The sequence below is a fragment of the Petaurus breviceps genome, unplaced genomic scaffold, assembly GCF_028583685.1.
Source record: "Petaurus breviceps papuanus isolate PSGF00001 unplaced genomic scaffold, PetGlider_PUasm1.0 175, whole genome shotgun sequence".
NCBI lineage: Eukaryota > Metazoa > Chordata > Mammalia > Diprotodontia > Petauridae > Petaurus > Petaurus breviceps.
The window spans coordinates 19579170-19605174 of NW_027185764.1; the positions used below are offsets into that span (position 1 = coordinate 19579170).

The 26005-nt window shown below is 40.3% G+C and overlaps 1 protein-coding gene across 1 annotated transcript in view; it reads right to left on the bottom strand.

The window, feature by feature from the left end:
* The window catches only part of FAM20C (FAM20C golgi associated secretory pathway kinase), a 144052-nt gene that overhangs the window by 115205 nt on the left and 2842 nt on the right, over positions 1 to 26005 (bottom strand). The window contains exon 3 of the mRNA XM_069084875.1: positions 24572 to 24750. Coding sequence (XP_068940976.1) covers positions 24572 to 24750 — 179 coding nt within the window. The remainder of the gene's footprint in view (positions 1 to 24571; positions 24751 to 26005) is intronic.

Genomic DNA, 26005 nt, shown 5'->3' on the forward strand with positions numbered 1-26005 from the left:
GTGTGTGTGTGTGTGTGTGTGTGTGTGTGTGTGTGTGTGTGTGTGTAGAATTGGGGGGGGGGGAAGAGGGCAGTGTTAATGACATGTAAAGAAGTCAATTTCCTCTTCCTACTCACCAAAGTATGGCTATGAATGTACCTCTGTTCCTGGGGATTAAGGATATTAAGGATATAGAATCATGAATTTGAAATACAGCTGGAGAAGTTAGCAAATCCCTTCCTCCTCACAAAAAGCAGCTCCATCCCTGACTTCTGCATCCCTATCTATTAAACTTTTCTTAAAGTTCTTTCCAAATAAGTAGGACAAGATACACACACACAGTTTAGCTGATTGTAACATTTTAAGGAATTATCAGGTAATTCCTCATATTAATAAATAATTTGGCAGAGCTTAAATTCACGTGCTAAAGAGTCTTATCTCTGTTATTAAATAAAAGAAAGTGGCATAATTAAACCCCCATTAAATTTCTGCATTTCCTTTTAATAAGCAGGACCACTAGATAGACAACTCTTTAATTATGTGATCCTGGGTTTGTCACTGGTGAGGTCACCAGCTTTTTTTTCAATGCTTGTAATCCTTTTTTAAAAATATAACAAAATATTATGCAAATCTGGTCAGTCTAATTATTCTTCTGAAAGAGAATCCCTTGGGCATGGCTGTTTTACTGACCCTTGTCTTCTTCTGTATTATCAGCTTATCCCTAAGGAACAAATAAATAATTAGGAATTAAAGGGCATTAAATAACTCATGGTTAGCAGATACTCCAGAAACCAGAAATTCTCCTGAAATAAGCTAACTGTTACAGGCATTTGCCTTTCATAATACTTTTGGGAGACAGAATTTTTTTTTCTCAACATTGATTCCACCAGAAGGCTGTGGAGAGATGATTCGAGATCAATCAGTAATAAGACAGGCCTTATGGTTTAATGGAAAGAAGGGGGCCCTGTGTGATATGTCTCCAGGTAGATGGAAAGTGTGTGCCCTGCTCAACTACTCATTCATTCTCATATTTTGTTCAGTTGTGTCTGATTTTCTGTGATCCTATTTTGGAGTTTTCTTGGCAAAGATACTAGAGTGGTTTGCCATTTCCTTCTCTGGCTCACTTTACAGATGGGAAAACTGAGGCAAATAAGGTTAAGTGTCTCACCCAGGACTTACAGCTAGTAAGTGTCTGAGGCTCGGTTTAACTCAGGAAGATGAGTCTTCCTAAATCCAGGCCCAGTGTTCTAACCACTTTACCACCTAGCTGCCCACCAGCTCATACCAAACATTGCTTTTAACTAAGGATAGGCAGAAAAACTTTCCTTCTCTCAGTCAGAAATGAGGCTGAAAATGTAAATTCCCCAAGAGAAGGAATACACTCTTTTAAAGTCATGCTAAGGTGTAAATGACTAATGTCCATTTTTTTCCAGTGGCAAATTTTGATCAGAGGGAAAGGAGAGAGAACATTAAGCCCTGGGAAATAAGGGGCTGAGGATAAGGCACAGAGAGATGAAAGACTAAGACCTCTGAGGGCAAGGCCATGTTCCATGCTATATCTTAAAGGAAAATAATAATTGATATCTACATAACACTTTAAAGTTGACAAAGAGCTTTACACGAATTATCTCATTTTAGTCTTAGGACGATGCTTGTGAGGTTAGATCTATTGGAGTTATTTGATTTTACAGATAAGGACACCAAGGCTAACAAAGGTTAAGTGGTTTGGCTAAGGGATGTGACTTCCAACAATAAATGAGGGCTTCCACCAGGTAAAGAGCATGATCTGCCTTTGTTTGGCAAATCACAGGCGTTTAATAAATGATAAGTGATTGAATAGATGGACAGAAAAGCATGGAATCATGTCAAAAAGTTAGAGCTGGAAGAGACTTGAGAGGGGATCTCTACTCCAGCACCTCATTTGACAGATGAAGAAAGTAGGTCAAAGTGAGACACTTGTCCAAGAATACGGGTAGAACCTGTGAGAGGTGAGATTTGAACTCAGAGTCTCTGATTTCCAAACAAGTACTCTATCCACTGCACCATGACTTTTAACCATGAAAGTTAAATAAGTACTGAGTAGGAGAACCAGGATTCAAACTAAGGTCCTCTGCCTCCACATAAAAACATGCTTCTCCTATAAAGAAAAAACCATGTCATGATAGAAATCAGCAGGGATACTTACATATGAAAGTTTAGGAGGTATCTCTAAAAATGAGGTGTGCAAGTAAAATTCTCTAATTGGTATTTGGTCAGTTCAAAATCAAGATTAACCTCATTAACATCATAAGTAATGGTGACTGAGATTTTATGAGTAACTGAACTTGGCAAGCAGTCTAACCCTCCCCTCAGTTTCCTGGAAAATCTGAGGTGGGATCCCACATAGAGAGATGCTGACATTTCTGGCTAAGCAACGGAGAAGTCTATTCACAAGAAAGAGGGGAAAAAAAAGAAAGATTGGCAAAGGTCCATAGAATTCTAGAAAATTAGAGTTGCAAAGGGAAGGCTCATGCTAGTTTTATAGACAGAATGGGAGAATGTAATACAGAAAAAGAGAATAGTTATGTAGACATAGAAATTAAAGAATAAAAGAAATGGATTCCCAAAAGTGAATAGTAGTTCAGTAACTTAGAAGAGGGTTTCTAGTGACCTTCCCCAGGAATTTGTACCTGTCCTTATTTTATGTAACACTTTTATCAATGACTAGGATAAAGGTTATGGTTATTTACAAATGACAAAATGCTGGAAGAAAAGAATTATACTTTTGATGTTAAAAGTTAAGATGCAAAAAAGGAACCAAATCTAGAAAGATGAACCTTAATGGAAATTGACAAAGATTTGTGTTTACAATCAACAAGCATCTTTTAAATGCTTACTAAACAATGGAATAGAAAGGCAAAACAATCCCTGCCATCAAGGGGTTTATATTCTAAATCAACTTTGAAAATATAAGATGGGATGGATAACAGTTTGCATGAAAATTTTTGGGGTTTCTGAGGCACTGAGTTCAATATGACTCAATGTGGAAACTAAAAAAAAATCTAATGCAATCGTGGTCTGCAATAATCAATCAGTTTATTAAACGCTAACTATGTACTTACTGCTCACTGAGGATATAGATGTAAAAATAAAATAGGTAAAATAGTCTCCACATTCAAGAAACTTATATTCTGTTAGAGGAAACAACACATTTACATCTAAGTGGGTATGTAAGGCAAATACATGGTAGTGGGTATGAGTGTGTGTTTGTGAGAGAGAGACAGAGAAAGGGAGAGAGAGGGAGAGAGGAGAGAGAGAGACAGAGAGAGAGAGAGAGAGACAGAGAGACAGAGACAGAGAAAAAGACAGAGACAGAGAGAGACAGAGAGAGAGAGAACTGGAAGCTTAGGAAAGGCCTCTTGTAGGAGGTGGTGCTGGAGTTGAGCTCTGAGAGAAGGTAAAGATCCTAAGAAGTCAAGGTGAAGAGTAAGCACATTCCAGGAATAGGGGACAGGCTATACAAAGGCATGGAGGAAAAAGATGCCATATTGTATGTGAGGAACAGCAAGAAGGTCAGTGTCATTGAACCAAAGAATACATGCCAGGTAGTTACATTTCTAAGTTGGGAAGAGTAGTTTTAAGCCAGGTTGTAAAAGGCTTTTAAAACCAAACAGAGGAGTATGCATTTGTTCATGGGGCAAAGGGAGCCCCTAAAATTTAACAAGCACAGGAATGACTGTCAGATCACTGCTATGAGACTATTACTGTGGTAGTTACAGAGAACTCACACAAGGCAAGAGCTCACATAGAGGTCAGAAGAAGCAATACAAGCCGTGTGACCTTGGGCAAGTCACTTAACCCCAACTGCCCTCCAAAAAGCCAAAAAAAAAAAAAGAAGAAGAAGAAGAAGCCATACGAGAATGGTCTCAAGGTCTCTGAAGAACTTTGGAATCGATTGTGAGACATGGGAGATGCTGGCACAAAACTGCCAACATGGTATGTCCCACATCAAAGAAAGCTCTGTGCTCTATGAGCAAAGCAGAATTGAAGTAGCTCAAAAGAAACAGGAGATGCCACCATAGAGGGGAAGGGAGAGGAGAAGAAGGGGGAGAAAATCTGGAGCTCAAAAGCTTGTGGAACTGAATGCTGTAAACTAAAAGTAAATAAATAAATTTAATTAAAAATAAAAAGAAACATGAGAGGGCCAAATTTAAAGCCATCTCTACTTGTGCCTGACCTACTGTAGCAGAGCCTTTCAAGCTTGCATTGTTCTGGTCAGCCACAGTCAAGCACACTGTACCTTGACCTTTGGGTTGGCATTGTTGGCATACGTGATATCATTTTGGTCCTCTTTGAGAAAAAAGGACAACCACCCAACCAATGATGGTTGTTACGGAGAGCAGAGGTTGACGCCACTTGTTTTTGTACGGCTTTCGTAAGAGTAAAAAATAGTTTTTGCATTTTAAAATAAAGTTTTATCATACTTGAAAATATCTTTAAAAAGTTTTAGCTGGAGGCATATAAAAACAGCTGGGATTTGGCCTTCAGTGTATTTTGCTAGCCCAAGGTATAGAGGATAGAATGGGAAAAAAAAGAGGGTGTTGGGGAAGGGGAAAAAGGGGGAGAAAAAGATGATTTAGGAAGCTCCTGCAAAAAAATGCAGGCAAGACATGAGGGCATGGACTTGAGTAAGGCTTATATGAGAGAAAAGGACAGGTGTTGTGGAGGTAAAATTGAACAGGTTGGTAAATCACTGGATATGAGTTGGGGGGTGGGGAAAAGAGTGAGAGACGATGAAGACTATAGGTTGACTGAAGGTGTGAATCTAGGTTACCAGAAGGATGGTTGTGCCCTAAACAGAAGGAGGTAAGCTAGAAATAGAGGTGTGTTTTTGGGGGGGACATAATGAGGTCTGTTTTTTATGTATTTGCTGAATTTGAGATGTCTGTGGGTCACCTAGTTTGAAATGCTCAATGGGAAGGTGATGATGTGGAAATGGAGCTCATTGGAGAATTTAGGGCTGGATATAAAGCCAACCTGGGGGCCATCTGCAGAAAGATGATCCCTGAATCCATGGGAGCTAATGAGGTGATTAAAAGAAGAGTTTAAAGAGAAAAGAGAAGAAGGCCCTGGATAGAGTGAGCTTTGTTGTGCATACCCATATTTCAAAGACAGGTCACAAATGATGGTCCCAGCAAAGGAAATGAAAGAATGGTCAGAAGGTGGAGAAGAGCCAAGAATGAGCAGTAAGGAGAGAATGAATGGTCAACAGTGGCAAACGTTTCAGACAGGTTGACAAGTATGACAACTGGATTTGGCAATTAAGAGAAACCTAGTGTCCAGGACAAGGGAGGTTGGGAGGGGATGGTGAGTGGAGAATAATCCCTCTGTTCTATGCCCTAGTCAGATCACACCTGGAGTATTACTTAGGTCTCAACTCTATAATTGAAGAAGGCCACTGAGAGGGTCCTAAAGCAGAGGAAGCCTGAGATTATATAAGAATCATACAAATTAACTTATAGATGTTTAGCCTGGAGGATAAAGACTTAGGAAGGATATGATAGCTGTCTTCAAGTATTTGAAGATCTGTCAGACTGATAAGGAATTAAAATCACCGTGCTTGGCTTTAGGGAAAGAATTAGAAGCCATATGTGAAGGTACCAAGGAAGCGATTTTGGCTTGATGTAAGAAGAAGCTTCCTAAGAATTAGAGATACTCAAAAGTGAAATATGTCGTACAGTGTCAGATTTATCCTTATTTTACAGAGGAGGTTCAGAGAGGTTGACACATGTTCTCACAGTTAGTTATCAGAGACAGGATTTAAACCTAGGTCTCTATTGTATACACATTACCTCTCAAAAATCTAACCCCTTTATTTTCCCCACCTCCTCTACACACACACACACACACACACACACACACAGTCACTCACTCACTATTTCTACTAAGTAGTTCTAACTCTGCCTTCTACAGTAAGAAAAACAAATCTAACCATCTTCCATTTGACAAATTCCATTAACCCAGAGGACCTGGGTTCAAATCCTACCTGGGTTTCTTATTACCTATGAGACCTGGGACAAGCAATCAAAAACAAACAAACCAAAAAACCCTCTTAATAAGCACCTATTTATGTGCCAGGCACTGGGGATACAGAGTCAAAAATGAGAGACTCTGCCCTCAAGAAATTTACTTTTTAGGGGGAGAGAGAACAAGTGTGCCTATCAGTATATACAATGACACACATTTTAAAGTATATGTCAAAGATTTACAAGTACAAGAAAATTTGGTGGGGATGGTACTAGCAGTTGAAGGTGTTGAGAAAGGCTTCATGTAAGAAGTGAGCTGAATTTGGAAAGAAACAGAGAATCTAAGATTTAAGGCAAGTGACTTAGCTTACTTACCTGGTCTCTCATTTCTAATGTATAACATGAAGAGGATGGACTAAATATCCTATAAGGTCCTTTCTGTCTCTAAATTGAGAAACAGATAGGTGACTGAGTGGATAGACTACCGGTCCTGGAATCAGGAAGATCTGAGATAAAATCTGAGCTCAGACACTTATTAGCTATGTGACCCTGGGCAAGTCATTTAACTGCTGCTTGCCTCAGTTTCCCCAACTGTAGAATGGGGAAAATAATAGCATATACCTCCCAGGGTTTCTGTGAAATCAGATGAGATAAGTAGTAGGCATTATATAAATGTTAGCTATTATTAATAATCCTTCAAATTTTGAAGAGAGATCACACCCTCCTATCATCTCCTCTCTTCATTGTACGTTCCTTCAACCATTCTTGTATGGTCCTAGTTTTAAATTGATTCACCAACCTGACTGATTTCTGCTGGACATCCTTCAGTCTCATTATACCGTCAACAATGTAGCTCCCAGAAAGAAAGAGGCTACTGATGAGGTCTACGCAGGGTAGGTGATAACAGGGGCTACTGCCTCTCTCATTCTTAATAACTGCAGCCCAAGATTTCATTAATTACATATGGGTTTTGGTGTTATACGTCCTGATGATTTATATGAATTTACAATTCACGGAAACTTCTTCACATGAACTGCTATTCCCACCATACCCCTCCACCCTGAACTGAGTTGTGTTTTCTTCCCTCAATAGGAGGCTTCTACATTTATCCCTATTATGTTACTAAATAGTACCTGCCCTGCCCTTTAACTCAGCTATAGCACTACTAGGATTATATCCTTTTTTTTTCTTTTTGGAGGCAGGAAAGCAGGGCAATTGGAGTTAAGTGACTTGCCCAAGGTCACACGGCTAGTTAAGTGTTGAGTGTCTGAGGTCAGATTTGAACTCAGGTCCTACTGATTCCAGGGTTGGTGCTCTATTCACTGTGTCACCTAGTCACCCCTCTAGGGCTATATCCTAAAGACATCACTATAGTGACAGAAAACTGGGTACTTAAGGAGATGCTCATCAATTGAGAAACTGCTAAATAAGTTATGGTTCACAAATGTGACTGAACACTATTTGTGCTGTAAGAAATAAGGAAGGAGATGATTTCAGAGAGACTTGGAAAGACTGACATGAATGGAAGCAGAGTGAAGTGAGAAGAGCCAAAGGAACAATTTATAGTCTAATCTCATTTTTTTACAAAAATGAGCAATTTTGAAAACTTATACGAACTGGTGAAGAATGAAATCAACAAAACCAGGAGAACAATACATGCAAAACCAATGATGTAAAGACAAGCAGCTTTAAAGAACTCTGATCAGTATAACAAACATTTATGATTCCAGAGGATGGGGATGAAATGTGCTATTCATTACAAAGAGGTGACAGATTTGGTTCATAAAATGAAATGCCTATTTTTGTCTATATCCACCCAGAGAACTTCTTTTGCTTGACTATGAGTATTTGTTGCAAGAAATTTATTTTTCTTTCCTTTTTTTCCCCAATAGGGTACAAGGTGAGAGGAAGAGAAAATAGATATTTTTAAAAAATGGATGTGAAGGGTATTACAGATGTGAAATGTTGCATAAACTTTCAGGTGAGATCACTGTATTCCTAATTTTGCTTAACTGTTTTACTCTGTTACAAAAGACCACTCAGAAAGTGGGAGTAATCTTTAAGTATCTATAATGTAAAAACAAAACATATCAATAAGCTCGCTCTTTCTTCTTTCTTTCTTTCTTTCTTTCTTTCTTTCTTTCTTTCTTTCTTTCTGTTATCTGTCTCTTTTTTTCTTTCTTTCTTTCTTTCTTTCTTTCTGTTATCTGTCTTTCTTTTTTTCTTTCTTTCTTTATTTCTCTCTGTCTCTATCTCTCTGTCTCTCTGTCTCTCTCTCTGTCTCTGTCTCTGTCTCTCTCCCTACCTCCCTCCCTTCCTTTCTTTTTCTTTTAAAAGAGACAAAACTACCAATGTGATTGAATAGGGCAAAACAGAGCAGGACTTTTACCTCTCTTATTCTGGACATTCTAATAATTGCAACCAAAGACTGCGTTAATTACATTTTTTTGATGTCACATATCCTACTGGCAAATTATTTATCCTGGAAGGAAGGAATTTACACTTCACTGAAACTACCAGATTTTCTCCAAATGAACTGCTGTTCCCAGTCATGGCCCTCTGTACAGAACAAGAGAGCTTTGTTTTTTGTCCCCAAGAGAAGGCCTTTATATTTCTCCCTGTTATGATAACTTTATTATATATTTAAAAGGAATAGCAAGTTGTACAAAACAGATTTGTAGTTTCATGTGCAATCATCTTTTTTTTAATCATAGCATGTTAGGGAAATACTTGTTTTACTTTATAAATTAAAAATAAAAACACAGGCCCCGGAGTCAGGAGGGCCCGAGTTCAGTTCCAGCCTCAGACACTTAACACACACAAAAAAACAACTAGGCGTGTAACCTTGGGCAAGTTATTTAACCTCAACTGCCCTCCAAGAGGCAAAAAAATAAAAATAAATTTAAAATAAAATTATTTATTTAAGAAATTCCATTTTGTTGTCTTTGGTTTACTATTCCAGCCTGTCAAGATCTTCTTTCTTGATTCTATCATCCAAATTTCCCTTTCCCTTCCATTTTATGTCATCTATAAGTTAGATTAAGGGTACCATCTATACTTTCATGAGTCATTAATGAAAATGTTGAAAAGAACAAGGTCAAGGGAGAGTCCTTGGCTAAGGTCTACAAGAAACCAAGGTCCAACTTGGAAGATGTAGACTGTTTAAGGTCCCTGAAAGTAGGGACCCTTTCATTTTTGCCTTTGTGTCTCCAGTGGCTAGCACAGAGCCAAAGGAAGTGCTTAATAAATTCTTTCTGATTATCAAGTGAATCATTAATTTACATTCTTTTGGTCAATTGATTTTGAACCCATAAGATATTATTATCATGTACCATGTGGTCATGTGTATGACTAAAATCATGTCACACCTCTTATACATTTGAAAAATGGAGATATTGGACTGGTAATCTCTAATGCTGCTTCTAATTCTAAATTTATGATCCTGTATACACTGGGGAGAAACACCCAGAAGATTCATCATTTTTATTTTTTCTTAATTCTAATATTTATTATCATTAAATACTATTTATTGACTATTTACTGGGACTACTATCGAGTACTATATGAAGACCTTCCTACCTGAAATAGGAATTATCCGGGCTTTTCTGGGAGGGGGTACACCTCTGGAAGCCAATTCTGTTGAGAGTTTGAGGCTATCAATATAAGGCAAAGGGTATATGGCTCTCTCAAAATGGAGCTATCCCACACATAGAGGAGTACTGATTTTATTTGTCATTGTGAATGAATGACCACTAGTATGCCTTAAAGAGCTTTAGAAAGACACCCCCAAATCCTCACTGACATATAAAATTCTACCATAAGGGATTCGTTCTTTTGGGGTAAATATTGTCTTCTTCCCACAGTTCCCTGGGAGGGGTAGCCTAAATTACTAACAGTGTAGTGTGAACTGCTCCTGAATTAAAGAGTAGTGGGACATCTAGGGAACTTGACTAAATAGAGTAGAGGCCATGGAAAGAGGAGACTGGGGGCACAGAAAGAAAACTTTCTTGGTTTTGTGCCAACCTCATCTATCTTCCCACCTACATGAAGTCATGAGTCCTTTGACGATAATGATATTTACAGTGTTCAAGTTTGCAAATTACACATGCACACACACACATATTCCCACTGTCTCACAATAACCCTATATAACATAAAGTATGTATTATCAATATTACCATGTCCATTTTACAGATTGAAGTAAATGCCTCTCCTCCACCTAGCTGCCTTCCACTTCATGGAGCTCTCTAGTAAGCCATGAATAAGTAACTTCAAGGCTACTGTCATTTATTGGTTAGAGCTAGAAGGGGTCTGAACAGTCATCTTGTTAAGCCTTGAATTTTCTAAGGGGGAAACTGAGACTGAGGAAGGGGAAAGCATCTTGCCCACTAAATGGAAGAACCAGGTTTCAAATTCAGGCCACTTGACTCCAAAGCCAGTATACTTTCTATTAGAGCACAATACAGTATGGATATCTCCTCTAGAGAAAAGTAATTCTGAGGTTGTAGGGAGGTCCTAAAGACTCAACTCAAGTACTACATTTTTTTACTGATTTCCCCAACTGCTAGTTCCCTCCTTCCCAAACTACCTTACATATATATTCTCTTTATATTTATTCTGTATCTACATATATCTAATATATATATACATGTATATATTAGATAAAGTGTCTCAAGTCTTACTACAGTTTTAAGCTATTAAAGCTTAATAGCTCTATCTACCCATTCATCCATTTTATCTACCTATCATCTACCTCTATCATCTATCTTATGTATATATTATATATGTACTACATATATATACTTAAATACACATGTATCTACTTTTACATTTCCTTATCTTCCTCATTAGAATGCTAGTTTCTTGTGAGAAGATACTACTTCACTCTTTATATTTATTTCTCTGAGCCTAGCACATAGTAGGTACTTAATAAATGCACGATGATTGACTGATTAATGCACAATATGATTGACACCAGGAGTTTCTGAAATGTGTTCCCTGAAACTCCAGGGTTTTCTGAGGACTCTCTTCAGGTTCCTCAGAACAAAGTCTAGCTATATAGGAAGTGTCTCCTTTATATCTTCTCTGTCATCCCCAAGTCCGTCCCAGTCTCACAAGCAAGAAGGGAAGTGTGAAGATTATAGAAAAGAGAGGAGGTATGTCTTACCTCAAGCATTTGAAACCTGCCAACATCCAGGAGAAAAAAAAGAAAACCCTCAACAACTTTTACTTAGAGCTGTAAATTGGCTCAGCCCTCAGCAGTACCTGCCAGATATCAAGTCTAAAAGACAGCTTGGGGTCATGGAAACAAAGTATCACAAGGAGACAAGAGACCTGCTTCTGTGACTCTGTAAGGACAGGAAAGTCACTTCACCTACAGGCTGGAGTTCCATCATTTGTGAAATGGGAGAAGAATTACCCTCCACGTCTGAAAGCAGGAGGTTAGACTGGGTGATCTCATCAGGTCCCTTCCAGTTCAAATGCCCTATAAATCTATTAAAAATCCTTATGTCATAACAGTTCTGAATATTATCTTTGTAATCAATCCTAAGGTCTGCTATGAGAAAACCCCATCAAACTTGTCATGATCAAAGTCAGAGAAAGAGAGCTAAGGGTCACACAGAGAATGGTCAAGGAGTATCTAGGGTAAACTCCACGGAAACCAACTTATGTGAAAACAGGTTTGCGAGCCAACATTTGTTTCACTCCTTGAAGTCTCAACAAGTTAGATTCTTCTCATCTTGACCCCCTAAAGCCCAGTACAAAGTCAGAAATTGGGAAAAGAGGTAGATTTGAGAAGGTTCCAAATGTGCATGACATATTTCTAAGCCCTGTTCTGTCCTGGGACTAAATATTATCATTGCTATTTAAATCTTGTATTGATATTCAACTTTTAACCCCCTTTGTATATCATGGGAAACAGCATGGAACCGGGATAAGAACTGAGTCTGAGGACCTAGGTTCAATACTTCTTCTGAGGCTTATTCCGTATGTGACTTTGGGCAAATCACTTGGCCTCTCTGTTGTTGTTCAGTCATTTTAATCATGTCAGACTCTTTGTGACCCCATTAGGGGCTTTCTTGGCAGAGATGCTGGAGTGGTTTGGCATTTCCTTCTCTAGCTCATTTTACAGATAAGGAAACTAGGGCAAACAGGGTTAAGTGACTTGCCCAGGGTTACGCTGCTAGGAAGTATTTGAAGCCAGATTAGAACTCACCAAGATGAATCTTCCAGACTCCAGGCCTGGTGCTCTATTCATGCACCAGTTAATTGCCCCACTTAGCCTCCCTATGTCTCAGCTCCCTTACCTGTAAGATGAGGGGACTGGACACAACACTATCATTATATGGCATTCTGTAGCATTTGATACTGCTGACCACTCTTCTCCTGGATGCATTCTGTCCTCTCTGGGTTTTCATGACACTGCACTGAACTGGTTCTCTTCCTTTCTGATGGCCCCTTTTCAAATCTCCTTTGCTGTATCTTCAAACATGTGTTGTCCACATGAATACTCTGTCTTGGGCCCTCTTTTCTCTTTCTCTCTCTTTCTCTCTCTCTCTGTATATATATATATATATATATACTCACGAGTTGATTGCATCAGTTCTCCTGTATTATGTTCATTTCTCACCTGGCTGCTTTTGCACGTGGTCTTCCCTCATCAGCTTCTAAGTGTCTTGAGGGCAGGGGCTGCCTTTCTTTTTTGTATTTGTACATTAAGCACAGTGCTTGGCACATAATGGGTATTGATTCCTGTTGCCGTTCTTTAGTCATGTGCCACTGTCCATGACCCCATTTGGGTTTTTCTTGGCAGAGATACTGGAATGGTTTTGCCATTTCCTTTTCCAATTCATTTTATATATGAGGAACTGAGACAAACAGGGGTAAATGACTTGCCCAGACTCACACAGTTAGTATCTAATGCAAGATTTGAACTCAGGAAGATGAGTTTTCCTGCTGGAGGCCCAGCACTCTCTCCACTATGCCACCTAGTAACCCCTAGGTGATTAATAAATGTTTACTATTAGCTTTAACTTTGAATCCTGAATACTAAGCATAGTGTCTTACAAACAGTAAGTGCTTAATAAATGTTTAGTTATTGTTGATAGTCTCTAAAGTCTCTTCCAGCCTCCATATTATGATCCTATTATTGATTCTATAATGTATCTTTGTCATGAAATCTGAAACTTGGTAAGGTGAGAGCTTTTCCTCTGTATATAATATTAAAAATACTATAAGCCACGGCCTCTGCTAGGCATATAATGTAAAACTGAGCCTTTGCTTTCAACCAGAGGTTAAATAAATCAACCAAGAAATCAAAAGGCATTTATTAAGTTCCTATATAAGCCCAGTACTGTGTGATCAGCCATTGGAGATATAAAAACAATGAAGCAAAGTCTCCTCTCAAAGACCTTACTTACAGAATCTACTGGAGGAGACTGCACATGCCTATACAAGTATACACAGAAGAAACACATAATAAATACAAGGTAGTTTCGTAGGGAGGGCATTAGCAATTGTGACGGGATCAAGAAAGGCTTAATTTAAAAGGTGCTTCTCAAGAGTCACATCCCTTTACGTACTGAAGTAAGTGAGATTCTATGAGGCAGAGGTAAAGAATACATTCCAGGCACGGGTTATTGGCCTGTACAAAGGCACAGAGATGGGAGATGGATGCCATGTGTGAAGGAAAAAAGCAAAGGCCAGTTGACTGAGATCTAAGGTATAGGAAAGAGTGAGGAATTATACTGAAAAAAAGCAAACCTGGGATAGATGATGGTAGGTATTCCCCCCTTCTTGGAATAAATGAATGAATGAATTTTCTTATATAAGGCTTCCTATGTTATTTACCTAAATAAACAAGCATGTGAAACATTTTAAAAGACTCCAGTATATTTGAGAGATCATAGAAATAAGGGAAAAGTAACATTCGTTCATGCATAGACATCTCTAGGGGAATACAACGCCTGCTAAAATGACCAGGTGTTCTGCTTCCCTACTATTTGTACCTGGGTGAAACTTGGTTGCAATGGATATCAAGAATTGCCTTGAAAAGAGAGAAAAAAAAAAGATTTACAACCAGGCAACATGCAGCCTGTTGAGTATGGGTGAAAGGGAGCTGAGGTTGCCCCAAGGCAATTACCTTGGTGACTTCAGAGGATTTACAGGCTGATTTTATATAGTATCTACACCAGGCTTTTTGTGGGTTTTTTCCCATCCCTTCCAGCCTTTCTGAGTCACTCCATGAGCCAGCTCTTCAATGTGCATGCAAGAGGTGATTACCTTGGTGATCACCCCAATGTTTTTGTGTGTTTTTTTTCCATTTTGTCTTTTGTATTTTCAGCACTGAACACTGTACTGGACACATAGTAGGTCCATAACTAACTGAAGAATTAAATTTAACTATGTGGTACATCAGGCATGGTCCTGCATTTATTCATTTACTTAACTATGTGCCCCACACTGTTCTAAAAGGCCCTGTGGGTCTTACAGAAGGATTATAAGGCTCAGGTGCATGCTTAATCATGGGCTTCACGGAGTAGTATAAAGAACAATTTTAGGCTGGCATTCCAGGTTCTACCACAGTCCACAAGTGGCCTCTCCCACATTATCCACTCTCCTACCATCCCCACCCAATGCCTGAGCCTCACCTTCCTAATTTGCAAAACAAAGATGGTGGGCCTTCCCACCTAGCCTTCTTCACAGGCTTCTGTGAGGTGGAAAACAAAACCAGTCAACATCTGGCTGTGTACTTCAGATCCTCACGGCGTATTAGACCTAGGACTGGGTTCCTAGCTTTTTGTATTGTCTTGGCAGTCTGGTAAAGCCTATGAATGAACCCCTTCTCAGAATAATACTTTTAAATGAATAAGATAAAATACATAGGATTATAAAGGAAACTAACTCTAAGGAATTACAGTTATCAAGATATTAAAAAGAGAAAAAAGTTCATGGGCCTCCGGAAATATTTCCACAGCCTCCTCCCTTGACGTTCAGGAACCCAGATTAAGAACTCATCTAGAACACTGGTGTCACTCAAGCAGAAACACTCCCTGCTGCAGCTTAATGACTCAGAAAACAACAAACTCACATTGCCAATGTTATAGTGTATTTTTATTTATTTTGTTAAACATTTCCCTCTTGATCTGGTCCAGGCTCTCTGAAGTTTTGCCACCAGCTTGAACCCTGTGACGAGAGCACCTTAGAGGTCATTTGGTGCGGGCCTTTCGTTTTTGAGATGATGAAGGAGGGAAACTGAGAACCGAAGAATTAAAGTGACTTGTCTAAGGCCACAGAGGGAGTCACTGTTAGAGTCAGGCCTCTTCCTGCCGCATTACAATGTCTCCATTTGGAAAGTCAGCAGCACGAATACAGACACCAGCTGTTTTTATTTCACGAGAAAAGTAGGATGAGGGGACACCAGAATCATGGATCTAGAGCTAAAAGTGACCACCGAGACCATCTAGTTCAAATCCCACCACTCCTCATTTTATTTTTTATTAATTTTGGAGGGGGAAGGCAATCAGGGTTAAGTGACTTGCCCAGGGTCATGCAACTAGTACGTATCTAAAGTCACATTTGAACTCAGATTTCCCTTCCATGACCAGTGCTCTATTCACTGCACCACCTAGCTGCCCCAATTCCTCATTTTATAAATGAAGAAAGTGAGGCCCATGAAGGTTAAATTACTAGTTCAAAGTCACACAGCTCTAAGTGTCATAAATGAAACATAAACCCAGGTCCTCTGACCACAGGTCCAATATTCTTTTCACTGCACTTCATTGCTTTGAAAAGTTAAGAAGGCTATACAGTTACAAGGTGTTTTTATTTCACAAGATAAATGGAATGTGGAATAAACTCTAGAGGGAGGAGTAAAGATGGAGATTATCAACCTGGAAAATAGAGCAACTATTTAGGCTTTAATATTAAAAGCCATAGCAAGTGTTGAGAACAAAGACTTCCGATAGTGGTGATGTAGGGTTTTATTTACTCCTTAGAGGGGATCCTGGTGCCAGAGGCCCTGCCCACAAGGCCTATTTCTGTCTTTTCAGGTGGGTGGGGGGAGTTTCAAAAGGGTTCCCACCATTCTTCTGATGTTAAGAACAGGCTACAGCCAGTTCGTTGAAGGCCATGGTGTGCTCCCTAGATTATGACCTATACTTAGATCTAGGTATTCTGAGAGGTAAAGCCACTCTAGCCTGGGCATGTCATGATGGGATTCCATGTGAAAGAAATAAGAAGCAATGCATGACTGCATCTTTCCTCCATCCATCCCTCACTGCTCTAGGAAGCTTGGACAGACATCTGGAGGTCTGGCCGGTGGGGGCTGCATATGAACGTTATCTCCATCTCCAACCAACTTCCAAGTCTAGAACAGGTTTCGATTCTGTTCTAATTAGCAAACATTTATTAAGTGCTTATGATATGGGCTGCCAGAGAAAGAAATCAAACAAGAAACTGAGGGTTCAGGAAATGAAATGGTAGAGAGCTCAGGTCCCTCTGAAAATAAATCCAGTATTTTTTTCTGCTATACCCTGTTCACTCTGAGTGGGAATATTCTCACCTCACTATCTCTCATCCTTCATATCTGTCAATTTTATGTTTGCAATTTCTCTCAAATATGCTGCCTTCTCCTCTGACACTGGTACCCTTCTGTTACACGCCTTCATCAATCACCTCACACTCAGATTACTGCAACAGCCCTCGGGTGGGTCTGCCCACCTCAAGTCTCTCCCACTCCAATCCATCCTCCATTCAGCCACTAAAGTGATTTTCCTAAAACACAAGTCTGATCATATCACATCCCTACCCAACAAATACCATGGATCCCCATTACCTCTAAGGGCAAATGCATAATGCTCTGTTTGACATTCAAGGTCCTTCAAACCTAGCCCCCTTCCACCTTTCCAGCCTTCTTACATCTTACTCCCCAACATGTACTCTTCAATCCAGTAACACCAGGCTCCTGGCTGTCCCACAGATAAGACACTCCATTTCTTTGCTCCAGGAATCTACTCTAGATGTCCCTCATGTCCCTCATCATCTCTGCCTATGGACCTCCTTCCCTGGCTTCCTTTAAGTGCTAACTGAAACCTCACCTTCTACAGAAAGCCTTTCCCTAGCCCTCCGAATCATAGTGCCTTCCCTCTTCTAATTATTTCCCATTTATCAGGTATCTAGGTTTGTTTGTATATATTCTCATGTAGTCTCCCCCATTGAATTGTGAGTTCCTGGGGGGCAGGGACTATTTTTGGTCTTTTTTGTATCCCTAGTACACAGTGCCTGGGGATAGCAGGTGCTTGATAAGGATTTATGGACTGATAAACACTGCAAATGATTAGTAAATAAGTCTGAGACACCAAAAGGTTAAGTGAATTGTAAAGAGCTATTAAGTATCAGAGGCAGGATTTGAAACCAGGTCTCCAAGAATCCAAGTTTAGCATTGTACTGGGGTCATCTCCAGTTGTCCTGATCTATGTCTTGCCACTGGACCAGATGGCTCCGAAGAAGGGGAGAAAGTGAGGCTGGTGACTTTGCACAGCCCTCCCTCACCTAAATCTAATGCACTTACAAGTCATGGCATCATCCCCCTGATGTCATGGTCCTCTTCTGAGAATGAAGGACAAACAACAGCTCTACCTTTTGTTGTTCAGCTATGCCAATTGTGTTGAATTCTTCCTGGCCTGATTTGGGGTTTTCTTGGCACAGATACTGGACTGGTTTACATTTCCTACTCCAGCTCATTTTGCAGATGAGGAAACTGAGGCAAACAGGATTAAGTGACTTGCCCAGGGTCACACAGTTAGTCTCTGAGGTTGGATTTGAACTGAGGTCTACCTGACTCTCTACTCAGTGCTCTATCCAACTGTGCCACCTAGCTGCCCAGCATGTGTTCCTAGGTTAAATATAACAACATCAGTGTTATTATTATGTCATCCTTAGCTGGGAGAGACCACAGAAGTGGTCTAATGAAGCACCCTCATTTTACAGAGAAGGAAACTGAGATACATGGAAGTGAAATGGTAATACATACAGAGTCATTGTGGAGATTTTAACCCAGGTTATGGAATCACAGGAAAATAGAACTGGCCCTGGAGATTCCTCAGAGGCCCTCTAGTCCATTTTGAAGCTATGAAAACTAGGGCTAGGAGAGGTTAAAGGACTTATTCAAGGTAATAAGGAGGAAAGAAAGAATTTGAACCCAGGCCTCCTAATTGCTATTTCCAATATAGCAAGTCATCTCCAGGGCTTTTTCCAGCATACTCTATAATGTCCCCCCTAGGCAATCTGAAGAGTGAGATGTTGAAGAAAGATTCTTGAATGAGAGAAAAGGTTAGAATGGGTGACCTCTAAGACCATTCCAGCTCTGTTTCTAATGAGTGTGTAGCCCTCAGGTGAGGAGAGAGAAGCAAGTTAAAGGACAAAATGGAAAGACCCAGGCAAAGCAGAAGGCAGCACATAGCTGAGATTGCAAGAGGTCTTTGGGGTGAGATAAAGAGTTCATAACTTCAGCAATTAACTCTGAAGACAGGACAGCCAGGAGCACTGAGTGTGGGTAGCAAAGCAGTGGGCGGCCAAACCCAAGGTCCCTTTTGTTCCCTCCCGGCTTGCAAGTCAATTAGCCTCCTGATGCAAGATGGATTTATTCTTTTCCTTTTTAGTAAATCAATTACAATCTAGGATTTATAGCCCATTGAGTTATTATTTTGATTCAGGCACATTCTTGAAACCATGCTTTGTCAGGGGGCCGGATGAAGCGTTTGTAAAACTGTGTATTTAGACCTCAGAGCCGGCCAAAATACTTATATGCCATAATGATTTTTAACAGTAATGTGGAGTACACAGCAGTTAATTGTGCCATTTATTCTCTCTATCCATAATTGTATGTGATAGCAATTTAATTATTGCCGGCACAAACTGAAGACATCACATGCATGATTTCAAACTGAATAGAGAGTTAGATAACATCCCCAGCCCCTTTAAAGAGGAAAACAGAACCTGGTTACTAAGCAGCTGGGACTCAGGCTATAAATATACCTCTATTGGTAATAACCATCTATACTTTATGCAACAGAGAATTTCATGAATTTGGTTAAGTAGCTCTGAATAGGCTGAATTCAATCGAATAATCTCAAGGAAAAAGATTTAGAGAAGCGCAGATGAATCTTTTAACCAACAATAATATTTACCAGCTGACATTCAATATTAAAGTGAATAACTATCAGATGGAAGCTACAAAGTGACCTCACCAGAGGTTCTGGAAAGTGGATGTCACAGGCTGAGCTCGTAGAGTAGGAGTCAAGACATCTGAGCTCTAGGCTTAACTCTGACAGCTGGGGGACCTTGGGCAATCCAACACAACGTAGTAAAGCACCTACCTGCTAGGTAGCACAGTGGATAGAGGCCGGGTCCTGGATTCAGGAATACACAACTTCATGAGTTCAAATCTGACTTCAGATACTTACTAGCTATGTGACCTGGGCAAATCACTTAACCCTATTTGTCTCAGTTTCCTCATCTGTAAAATGATCTGGAGAGGGAATTGGCAAAACTCTCCAGTATCTCTGCCAAGAAAACCCCACATGGAGGCAGCCAGGTGGCGCAGTGAGTAAGAGTGCTGGCCCCGGAGTCAGGAGACCCAGGATCAGTTCCGGCCTCAGATACTTAACACCCATACAAAAAAAACTGGCCGTGTAACCTTGAGCAAGTTACTTAACCCCAATTGCTTTAAAAAAAAAAAAACCAACACCCCACATGGGGTCATGGAGAGTCGGACAGAACTGGACAACAAGGACGACAAACTTACTGTGCCAGGGCGCTATGTTAGGGTAGGGGACAGTGGAGAGTAGTTCGAGATTTGATGTCAGAAGATCTGAATTTAAATCCTGGTGCTGTCATTTGCTACCTATGTGACTTTAGGCAAATCACTTCATCTCTCTGGGCCTCAGTTTCCACATATGTAAAATGACATAAATCTATGGCCCTACAAACTGTCAGGGACTAGACTTGTGATTTCACTGGTATAGGGAATTACTGGGTGCGGAAACTACCTTTACCAATTCAAGCTGCTACTGCTCTGTTACTGTAGTTGCAGTTGCTTCCGACCCATTTGGGGTTTTCTTGGCCAATACACTGGAGTGGTTTGCTATTTTCTTCTTCAACTCATTTTATAGATGAAGAAACTGAGGCAAACAGGGTTAAGTGATTTGCCCAGGGTCATACTGTGTCAGAGGTAGGATATGAACCCAAAGTTCTTTCCATTATACCATACTACTCCTTGATGGGCAACCATAGGCATGCGGAAAATCACCAAGAACCCCTGCAAATGGCACCGGGCAGTGCACTGCCCAGTAACCCCATGTTTTCTTTGATAACTATGAGGATTAGTCAGAAAGGACCCATTTAGATCATGATTGGTCTTTAGCCCTCCATTCAAGGAGAAGCAGAGTGACATGTCACTCTGGGTCTGCTCAGCTAACTAACCATACAGCCTGGGTCAAGTCTCTTAAGTACTCTGGACCTCATCAGGAACTAAATGATCTCTAAGCATTCTTCCAGCTCTATCATTCTAGGAAATGAAATTTAAAAAAAGTCTCAAAAGCTAAACCTTTGACATAACATGATGCTTCCTCGGTTCCAGGCTTGAAAGGGCCCTCAGAAGTCATCTGGCCAAACCCTTCCTTGAGCAAGATTCCCTTCTATGATATTCCTCTTATAGTCTATTCCACTATTTGTTGTTGTTGAATTGTATTGTGTCTTATTTTTCATGACCCCATGTAGGGTTTTCTTGGCACAGACACTGGAGTGGCTTGCCATTTCCTTTTCCAGATCATTTCACAGATGAGAAAACTGAGGCAAACAGGGCTAAGTGACTTGTCCAGGGTTACACAAGTGTCTGAGGCCAGATCTGAATTCTGGTCTTCCTGACTCCAGGCCTGGCACTCTATCCTCTGTGCCACTCAGTTGTCCCTGTTCCACTTTGGGATAGTCCTAACTGCTAGTAATTTTTCCCTTCCAGAAAGCCCAAATCTATCTTTCTGAACCTCTTATTCACTGTACCTAGTTTTTTCTATCTGAGGCCACATAGAAAAAATAAAGCCCCTTTTCCACATGCTAGTCCTTCAAATACTTGAAGATAGATAGCTGTTCTCCCCATGACCCAAGGTTTTACATCTCTTTAACCGGGCTAAATATCACCATTCTTTTATTCTATCCTTTGTATGGCATGATGGTCTGTAGATCTTTAACCATCCTGCTTTTCTTCCTCTATAAGAATTCCAGCAAGTCAATGTCCTTCCTACAATGTGGCTCTCAGTTCTGAAAACAGCACTTCGAATATAATCAGGCCAGGGCAAAGCACAATAGGATTTTATATAAGCTCCCACAATTTGGACATTATACTCCTACTAATGACCCCTAAGACTGCATTAGCTTTTTTTGGCTACATTGTCATATTGTTGACTCATATGGCGCTGACAATCCATGAAAACGCCCAATTATGTCTGCTTTTCTGAAAAAACCTATAACACAACACACCCAAACAAGAAGCAGGGAATGAAATGAGTCGCCATTGTTGGAGATTAGGTATGAGGGTCCATCTGCTAACAGAAAGCTACCTTGACTTTTGGGCCTCTGGGAGGAGGGGTCCCATCAGAGTTGGGGGGTGGGCCCACAAAGAAGATATGGTATTCAAGAACATTTATCTACTGGCTTCCTGACCTTAGGCAAGTCACTTCTCTGAGCCTCTGTTTTCTTTTTCAGTGATCTCTAATATCTTCTCCAGCTCTAACAATTTATATATGTGTTTTGCATTGCTTACTGTATCAAACAGAGCTCTAGGCATATGAGCAGATCTTGATTCATAAGTCCTTAAGAACGAATAAAGGAATTTTTAAAAAGCAGTAAGTGCCCATCACTGTGCTAAGTGCTGAGTGATGAACAGTGACCAGGAAATAGGAGAATCCAAAAAAAGCCTTTATTTTGCCATTGACTTTCCCTCTTCTCTATGTCTTGTACAAGGTACTCCCTTTAGCAATGAACTCCAAGCCCAAGTTATTAACAATGACCTTAATAGTAATACATCAGGTCCCTATGAATTGTTACTATAAAAATAGACATTGTCTCCTGCGAAAGTTATAGGGTGTCTTGGTATTTTATGGGAACAAATTAAAGCACTTCCTATTTTTTTTCTAGGGGATGGAAAGGGAACAAACATTTATTAAGCATCTACTATGCTCCAGGCACTGTGCTAAGTGCCTTGGGAATATTACCTCATTTGATCCTCACAACAACCCTGGGAAATAAACACTATTATTATTATTATTATTATCCCCATTTTACAGTTGAGGAAACTGAGGCAGAAGATTAAGTGACTTGCCCAGGGTTACATGTGTAACACACAAGTAAATATCTAAAGCTGAATTTGAACTCAGATCTTCCTGACTCTGGGCCCAGTACTCTGTCTGTGTCACCTGGCTAAACACTTTTTATAGCTATGATCTCATTTTGATCCTCATAGCCCACTTTTGGAGAAAGACAGTCTAACAATTCTTCTTCTTCTTTGATAGATGAGCAAACAGAGTTCCAGGGAGTTGAAGTGATTTTCCCAGGGTCACATCAGTAATTAGGACCAGGGTTGGGACTAGAACTGAGATCTGACTCCCAATCCAGTGAGGGTTCCACTATCGGAATACATCTTCCTTGAGGGCAGGCCACAGCACTTTTATTTTCCCCAGTTTTTGAAGTGTTCCTGCTACTCCACCTTATGTCTATCCTGTGATTAACATTTACATATGGTAAATTAACTATAGCACCTAGTATAATGAAATAAGCAGGCATAATGCTGCCTAACAGACACAAACAGTAGCTGGTCTCAACACTCTACTTTCACTCAATTTCAAATGCACAGGATCAACAAGAAGCAGGCTGGAAAACGGAGCCATCAATGCCCTCAGTTCCCAGTGGCAATGCCACAAAGTATATGGCACTATTAAATTAAATCATCAAATCCAGGCTGCTCAAGTGCTCAGATCTGTGGCTTGTATTTTTCAAGGGCTGTGACTGAAAGGACCAGGAGACAAGGGAAGATAGTTGGGAATAAAAAGGGGGTAGAAACCAAAGCTTGAATTTCTGATGGGCCTGGTGACAGGTTGTTGAAGTGGGCCGACCAATTCTTCAAGGTCAGCATGGGAAGGCTAGGGATGAGCACTCAAGTCATTCTTTTTCTTTTACTGACACATAATTAACACAAACTTTGCAGGAAGCTGTCTTTCCTACTCTCTTAGTTACAAACTGAGCATCTGGCATTCAAAGTAAAAAAAAAAAATAACAAAAAACCCTTGGTCTGTATGAACGCTCATAAATATGACTCCAAGCTATTTTTGTTCCTCCTATAATCCTGAATTACAAGATTCTGGAAAGGGCTGGTCATTAGTGCCTCCAATTCACAACTATAAAGAAGGATCACGTATGCATGTATACATATGAAGGTATGCAAGGATCTCTATCCATCTATCTTTCTACCACCTATAACGTGGTAGGAATTTTATTGCGTATATCTACATTCTTATTCGGCCAGGCAGCAAGCGCAAGATAAACATTTACTGAGCACCTACTTACTATAAGTCAGGCACTGTGTCAGGTCCAGTGTATATTACAGTCCACAGCACCAGGGCCGCAGGTTATCCTGATTCTGTCCTTCAGAGGCGTTCAGCTCATCCACCCTTGAAATCAATGTCTTTGGAAATAATAGGCCACATACTGGCAAATAAACCCCTACAAACCCAACCCTAACACTGAAGAAACTGCAGCTGGCCTAGTTCCCCAAGTCAGTAACTTGGTCCTATTTGCCAGATGACAAAATACTTAAAGATGATTCTTTAAAATTGTCAATGGCATACCAAATTTACCATATTCTGGGTGTCTTTGCCTCCCCCCCCCCCCCCCAAAAAAAAGTACTGCCCAAATTGATCTATGAAAATAAAGTCCTGTTCTTCCCTCAGCTCAATAACCTGACTTGAAAATGGTTTGAAGTCATTAGAAATCCTCATTCCAGTTATCTGCTTCTGCCTTCCCAGAGCATCATAAAGCATCTGGTATGGTGTGTACTCTATTAGAGAGTCAGCAACAGAGCGATGTACTAGGCTGTGGCATTTGGTGCCTAACGTGGAGAAAGGCAGGTTTGGGGAAAACCCTGGCATGCATTCTCTAAATCTCTGGGAAAGATCATAATTCTTGCTTTAGAAGAACTCTTTCCTCAGTATCTCCCCTAGGGAACAAATATGAAATTCAAACTATTCCACTATGTTTTCTCTTTCCCCCTTTTTGGCAAGATCACATTGCAGCAAAAGAGTAAAAGCCCATTTAGTGCTAAGTGCATCCAAGGCATTCCCTTCAAAAAGCCTCTTAGGCTCCCAACCCAAAAGGAGTGCCAACTTTAATAGTGCCCGGAAGCAATGCTTTAGTAATGAATGACTGACTACATACCACTCACTTAAAGGAGATGTCAGCCGATAACAGTAGAGACACCCCAGCTCAAAGGCAGGGTTAAACAACCAAAGAGAACCAAGTTTAAATGAACACCTTACCGACACTGGTGATCTTTTGGGAGACCAGATCTTGCAGCAATGCTCCAATCGCAGGGTTGTGTTTGGAATATAACTCATATCGATTAATGCCAATGTGAAATTTGAGCCAGTTGGGATAGGTGTCAACAGCTGTCTCCCCCGTGGGTAAAAATTCTTCATCTTCATTACCTTCATTTTGCCTACCAAAAAGGGGGGGGGGAATAGGAAAAAAAAAACATTTATTTGTTGGTTTTGAATCAATAACTAATAAAGGACAAAGAAATATCTATCTTTCACATAAATGCGATGGGCATGTGAGTGGCAAAAGAAAACATTTTTTTGTCCTATTTTTGGCATAAGTTAAAAAAGCAAACAAACCTCAAGTCAAAATAAATACATGTAATGCATACTGTTGCAATGAATCTCTGCTGAAAGTATTACATTTGCTATTTTAGGGTTAAGGTGTCCATATGTGTATTTGTCAGTGGATGTGTCTTAACATCCAATAATATCTTTAAAGACCATAATCTTTATTTACTCTCTGGAGACTCCATAGAATGGCTGTAACTTAAACAAAACAGATACCAAAATGTCAAAGCCATCCAGAGCCTCTCTTTTGTATGAGGAATACATCCTGAAAATTGGCTGACAATTATAATGTCAAATTAAGATATTATATTGTAGATTGTTCCTGGGAAGCAAAGGAAACACAATTTCCTTGGACTGCCTTCTAAATGTAAATCACAAATATGTCCCAGGTCTGCAGGAAATCTGCCTTTTGCTTTAAGCTATTGTTCTAACAAGGAGGTGTATGAATTATGCTAAGTGCTAAATTGATTTTAATTATATAAGCCTTGGGAGCAATAGCTAATCGGAACAAGAGGGGCAGGCTGCTATCAGACCTTCCACCCACTTGCTCCGTCATCAAATCCCACTTCTAGAGGTCAGTGGTACATATGGTCACTGTGACTAGCTCTCTGACTGCAGCATGAAGCTGAGTCAAGGGAAGAAAATGGAACTTTCCTAAGTGGCTGTTAACTTGGGGCCAAAAAGGTCATCCCCTCCAGATGTTCTGTCCTGCAAACCCAAACCCAAAATGGAAAAGGGAAGGGGATGGAAGACAGAAATCGGACTGGTCGTTCTCCTGCTCTCTGTCTTATACTTACTGTATGTACCAAGCAGTGACAGAGACCCGAACAATGTCCCTGAGTGGGAGAGAGGGTGCTGTTGTATTAGTGACAAGTCTCTGAATATCTTCCCTCCCCACTCCCTTCAAATTTTCAAGCTTTCCCTTTAAAAATCAATGGGGAAGGCAGAGCACACTAAATGGGGGGGGGGAGGGGGATGGGGGGGGCACGCAGGAGTTATGCGGGGGTGGGATGGGGGTGGTATGGGGGTGGTAAGGAGCTGGTAGGGGTAAAGACTGGAATAAAGCACCTCAAGGGCGGTGGAGGT